General features: G+C 64.6%; 1 protein-coding gene across 2 annotated transcripts; it reads left to right on the top strand.

Moving 5' to 3' along the window:
- Nucleotides 1-377: 377 nt before the first annotated feature.
- NXPH3 (neurexophilin 3) lies at nucleotides 378-5,051 on the top strand. Of its 2 annotated transcripts, none has more exons than XM_047708902.1 (2): nucleotides 378-917; nucleotides 3,273-5,051. In XM_047708902.1, the coding sequence occupies exons 1-2, from the start codon at nucleotides 864-866 to the stop codon at nucleotides 3,975-3,977; spliced, it is 759 nt and encodes a 252-aa protein (XP_047564858.1). In that variant the 5' UTR covers nucleotides 378-863; the 3' UTR covers nucleotides 3,978-5,051. The 2 variants fall into 2 exon arrangements, with proteins under 2 accessions (XP_047564858.1, XP_047564859.1); XM_047708903.1 differs by lacking the exon at nucleotides 378-917 and adding an exon at nucleotides 1,700-2,909.
- Nucleotides 5,052-5,577: the final 526 nt, after the last annotated feature.

Raw genomic sequence — 5,577 nt, forward strand, 5'->3', positions numbered from 1 at the left:
CTTTATTGGCTGTAGGAATGGGTTTGGGAAAAATAACCTTTCCCAAGTCCAGGTCTCCTGGGGCTCGGGGAGAACAGCGGATTCCCACTGCCCGCTGCAGAGGAACGGGCGCCTTGCCAGAGGGATGGAAAGGGCAGGGTCCCCATCCCAGGGCCGCCACCCTCTCCTCTCCTGGCCGAGAGTTCCTCCGCCCCCGCGTCCTGCCCCCTTAGTCCTAGGTCCCCGGGCTGCGGGCCGGCAGGGGAGGAGTTAATTCCGGAGGTACCGGTTGGGCTCACCGTACCTGCCGCCGCCGCCGCCGCCGCCGCCGCCGCCGCGGCGGGTGGGAGGGACGAGGACGCGGGAGCCGCCTGGGCGCCAGGAGCGCTCCAGTCTGGCAGGGTGCTGCGCGGGGAGCGGGCGGCGGGGCTCCGCGCCGCTAGGGGCTTCCGCCAGGGGGCGCGCCGCGACGGGGCGGGAGGGGCCGTCTGGTCTGGGGAATTAGCGCCAGGGACGGGCGCGCGCGCGGGTCCCCAGCACATCTGGGCGAGAGCGGCGCCGCTGGACCGAGGGGGGCGCCTAGCGCAGATCTGGAGCGGCAGAGGCACCGCGCGGCTGGGGCCCTTCGAGGCGTTCGGGGAGCACATCTGGGACCTCGAGAAGGGGCCGCGCCGCGCACAGCTGGGCCGGGGGAGGGGAGCGGCGGCCGCACAGCTGGACCGGAGGGGGCGGGGTCGGTCCCGGGCGCCCGGCAGAGGAGAGGGCCGCGAGCCTCTGGGGACTGGAGCATGGGACGGCGCTCCTGAAGGAGCAGGGGCGAGACAGGGGCCTGGGAGCCCGGCAGCAAAAGAGGAGAGCGAGGGGCCCGAGAGCAAAGGAGGAAAATGCAACTGACTCGCTGCTGCTTCGTGTTCCTAGTGCAGGGAAGCCTCTATCTGGTGAGTGGCCCGCGGGGAGCTGCGCGGAGGGGCGGGGGCCCGGAGGACGGGGGAGAGCCCGGAAACTTTCTCCCTTCCCCACGACATCCCCAGGATGGAGGGGGAAGCCCGGAGGCCGGGGGAGAGGGCGGGTCCGAGGACCGAGACTGGCCCGCAAGGGTTAATAGGGGCGGGGAGAGGGTGCGCGGCTGGCCCACCCACTCGGCCGCCGGCGGCGGGAGGTGCGACCAGCACGAGGGAAAAGGCCAGCAGCGGGGCGCCAAGGGTTCCTCGACCCCGTCCCGGCGCCCCGGGACGCGCGGAAGGGGAATGGAGGTGGGCGGCAGAGCTGACCACCTGCCGGGTCTGGGGCCCTGGGCTATTCTCTGACCTCGGAGACCCCGAGGGCCCGGGACCTGGGTCCCCCGGCGCGCAGAGCCTGTCCAGGCAGGGGGCGGCCCCCAGCGGCGCCCGCTCTCGCCTTCCCTCCCGCTCCCTCCCTCCCCGCCTGTTGTTTTCCTCTCCTTTCCCGGCTGCGCGCAGCCCGAGCCCCACAGGACCTGGGCAGGCGGCTCCCGCCCCGGGCGCCCGCGGCGGCTGAGCCGAGCGCCCCAGAGCCCGCTCCCCGAGCGCTCGCTCGCCGCGTCCCTGCCGCCCGGGACGCCCGGGAGTCCCACCCCGGCCCCCCGCCCCCAGTCCTGCCTTAGGGAAGCCTCGGCCCCTCATCTGGACCTGCCCGTTTCCTCAAAACAATAACACTCCCCCCCGTGCCACCTCCCCTTTGCCACAGTGTGGAAGCACCCTTTCCTTCTATCCGCACCTGCGGCCCTTCTCCCCACCCTCCAGCCACTGAGCGGCGATCCCTGGGGCCAAGTAACAGGGGGCTGCAGCCTGGGGCCCTCCTGGCTGTCCCTCTGCCCTACCCCTGGGGCCTAGCGGGTAGGGTCATATGCCTCTGCGGGCATAGCTGAGGCCAGAACGGGGGGAGGGGTGGAGGGAGGGGAAGCATGTAGACCCAGGGGTCCCTTTGGAGCCCTCCAGAGACCAGCCCTCCGGCCTCCCTCATCCTCACCCCAGGGGCCACCCGGAAACCCAAACACTGCCCAGCTGTGAGCTGGAGCCCCTAGCGCTGGAAAGACAGACACGCAGGGCGAGTACTCTAGAAGCTGAGTAAGCACACTCCTGCCGCTGCCCTTAGGAGACCTCGTCTACTCCCTGATGCCCTCCTGAGCCACTGGGTGTCCGAGCTGGGTCACACTGTCTGGCTGGCCTGCCCCACAGCCCCTTCAGGAGGCCTTCCCAGGTGCTGCCTGTTGCCGTAGCCGATCCGGCATTGGCCGGCCAAGGCTTAGCAGTTCGGCACAAGAGTCCCAGTGGGCCTGGGCTTGGGTAGAACCTCCATAAACGACCCTATCTGGTTCCTGAGGCCAGGAGGGAGCCGTGGAATGAAAGGGCTGACCCTGTGTGATCCAGCCTCGTAGGGATGTCACCTTTGAATCCTGGTGTCCTCATCTGTAGAATGGGCTCCTCGGGGAGCAATAGGGTCCCGGCACGTCCTCATGGGTGATCCCCTGAGTTTTTGACCTTCCCTATCTTGGCCTTCCTGGTGGTGGAGTTCACTCTAGGGCTCCTCCTAGTCCTCCTGTCCAAACTTAAACTGCATTTGTACATGACCAGAAACGTCACTGCTTTCTTATTCTGTTGTCTGTTGGGTCTCTTAGCCTCCGAGGACAAAATATCCTAGGGTTTCAGGGTGGCGATGTCTCATCCGACAGAAAAGGACATGCCAAAAAGCAGGGCCTGCACCTCTCCTGCCAACCCCGGGGTCTTTCCCAGAGTAGGGGTGGAGCTTTCCTATTCAACTCGGGGCTCCTTCAGGGCAGTGGCTATGCCTTCCCATCACCTTGTGAATTTCTCAGAGGCAGGGAATTTCCTCTGTGAAATTGTGACCTTATAACCAACCTCTCCTGTAAGACCGGAGGCTCCAGCAGCACAAGGCTATGCCTCTGACAGGTGAGGACTCTCCCAGGATCAGGAGCTGGGCCTCCCCCATCAGACTGGAAACTCCCTAGGGGCAGGGACTGTGTCCTCTTGTCCGCTGGAGGGAATTCTTGATCATCCTTCCAGACTTAGAGTAGTGGCCAAAGGCAGGATGGTGGGAGGGATGGGGTGGGGGTGACCTGAATGTCAGCAGGGGAGCTGGGGCCGTGACACAAGGCAGAGTGTACACTCAACCCCTAGCGAAAGTGGGTGATATGCAGGGGTCCCTCAACGTCAGGTCAGTGGAAGGGACAGGATGTTGGTGGGGGACAGAGACCAGAACTCCTGGGTCTTCTGGGGACGGGGGTTTCACTCTCCTCCCAACTCCCTCCACAGGTCATCTGTGGCCTGGATGATGGCCCTCCTGGCTCAGAGGACCCTGAGCGCGATGACCATGAGAGCCAGCCCCGGCCTCGGATGCCTCGGAAGCGGGGCCACATCTCACCTAAGTCCCGTCCCATGGCCAACTCCACTCTGCTAGGGCTGCTGGCTCCACCTGGGGAGGCATGGGGCGTCCTTGGGCAGCCCCCCAACCGCCCAAACCACAGCCCCCCTCCTTCGGCCAAGGTGAAGAAAATCTTCGGCTGGGGTGACTTCTACTCCAACATCAAGACCGTGGCCCTGAACCTGCTCGTCACGGGGAAGATCGTGGACCACGGCAACGGGACCTTCAGCGTCCACTTCCGACACAATGCCACCGGCCAAGGCAACATCTCCATTAGCCTCGTGCCCCCCAGTAAAGCTGTAGAATTTCACCAGGAGCAACAGATCTTCATCGAAGCCAAGGCCTCCAAAATCTTCAACTGCCGAATGGAGTGGGAGAAGGTGGAACGGGGCCGCCGGACCTCGCTCTGCACCCACGACCCAGCCAAGACCTGCTCCCGAGACCACGCTCAGAGCTCCGCCACCTGGAGCTGTTCCCAGCCCTTCAAAGTCGTCTGTGTCTACATCGCCTTCTATAGCACAGACTACAGGCTGGTCCAGAAGGTGTGCCCGGATTACAACTACCACAGCGATACTCCCTATTACCCCTCGGGGTGACCCTGAGCAGGCCGCAAAGGCCAGGCCGGGGCTGGAAGGACAGGCCTGCCCATGGAGGAGGCCATCTGGCTGGATACTGGGCAGGGAAGGGAAGGGACCTCAGGCAGGGGCGGGGGGTGGAGAGGAAGAGATACCGAGTGGGGCCAGGGCCAAGTCTCCAGTGGTGGCGGGGAAGGGGTCCCAAGCACTGGCGCAGCTTGTGGTTGTGGAGCGACTGGGACATGGGAGCACTGGAGGAGGAGCGGGTTCTCTGGGCAGCCCCGCGGGGCTTCCCCACTGCACAGCAAGAAAATGCTGGGTCCGGGAGGCTTCTGGGGAAGGCAGACCAGTGTGGCCCCAGTATAGGGCTGGAGAGGAGCCCAAAGCCTGGGCTCCCTCCTCGCTGTCCTGAGGAAGAACAGCAACAAGGAGGGGGCATTTCATCAGCGTGGACACAAGTAGGCCACAAAGGACGGAAGAGATGGGGCAGCCTGCGAGCCAGCTCTGGGAGGGGAGAGGGGTGGGGAGGCAGGAGGAACTCTCGTGCCCCACGGAGGGGACCCCCCAGCCCGGTAAACCCATGTCCTGGACTATGGACTGAACTTGGCTTGAGGCTCAAGTGGTGACCCTTGAAGTCTTTCTGATGTCTTGACAAGTAGACCCTCTGTTCCCAGCCAGGCCATCCCTTTCCCAAATTCCCTCTCCTGCCACAGCCGTGTCCTCCCTCACTCCCGCCGCGCCTTGTGCTGACGGGACACCCATCCTTAAGCTGAGACAGAGGGTGATCATGGTTCTCCCAACACCAAGGCCACAGATGGAAGCCCGCCCTTGCCCTGTGTCCCTCTGCCACCCCACCCCCTGCCGGCTCCTCTGGGAGTGTCCTTGTCCAGCCCGCCGGCCTGGGGCTCCCCTGGATCGGGTCGGCACCTCCCCCTCTCAGCCCGTGGGTCTGGGGGGCGCCAGACTGTCAAGGGCGTGCTGGACCTGTTCCATGGTGTCTGTCTGTGGGTTGGGGAGGGGCGGACGGGGTGTGGAATCACCTGATTGTCAATTTCTGTGTGCCGAGTCTTGTTCTGGAGCCAGGAATAAAGCTTTCCCAAGGCATTGAATTCTGAATTGTCCAGGGAGGGAAAGGTCCCCGGGTGTCCCACCAACCAGCCAGCCTCGCTCAGAGGGCGGCGGGATGAGTCCTGGAGACCAGAGCTGGGGGGCTCTGCTGGAACTGTCACTCCCTGAGGGCTCAGAGCTTCCCTCTCTAGCCCCCTTTCTGGAGCTGTCGGGAAGGCTGGGCCAACACCCCCTGGTGCTCCTGGGGGGCGGGGGTGGCAGCTGCAAGGCCACTTGCGGAAGAAAAGCTAGTAGGCCGCGTGGCCCCTTGTGTTCCTTGTCGCCTCCCTAGGTGGCCATTAGGGTGGGCTCTGGGTGGGGGGCCCCTGCTCTTGCTCTGTCAGTATTTTGCACCGTGGCCTTGGATAACTCCTTGCTCCTCTCTGGATCTCTTATTCCTTCTCTGTGAAATGAGATGCTTGCCCAACCCAGAGCTTCTCCCATGGGAGGGGACATCCGGATCACTGAGAGTGGTGGGTAACACATGCATTTCTGGGCTCTGGAGTTTCTAATC

This window comes from Lutra lutra, chromosome 16, assembly GCF_902655055.1.
Source record: "Lutra lutra chromosome 16, mLutLut1.2, whole genome shotgun sequence".
NCBI classification, from domain to species: domain Eukaryota; kingdom Metazoa; phylum Chordata; class Mammalia; order Carnivora; family Mustelidae; genus Lutra; species Lutra lutra.

Coding starts and splice junctions, on each gene's coding strand:
- NXPH3 (XM_047708902.1), top strand. CDS start 864: ATGCAACTGACTCGCTGCTGCTTCGTGTTCCTAGTGCAGGGAAGCCTC. Junction 918..3,272: donor TGCAGGGAAGCCTCTATCTG/GTGAGTGGCCCG, acceptor CTCCCTCCACAG/GTCATCTGTGGCCTGGATGA.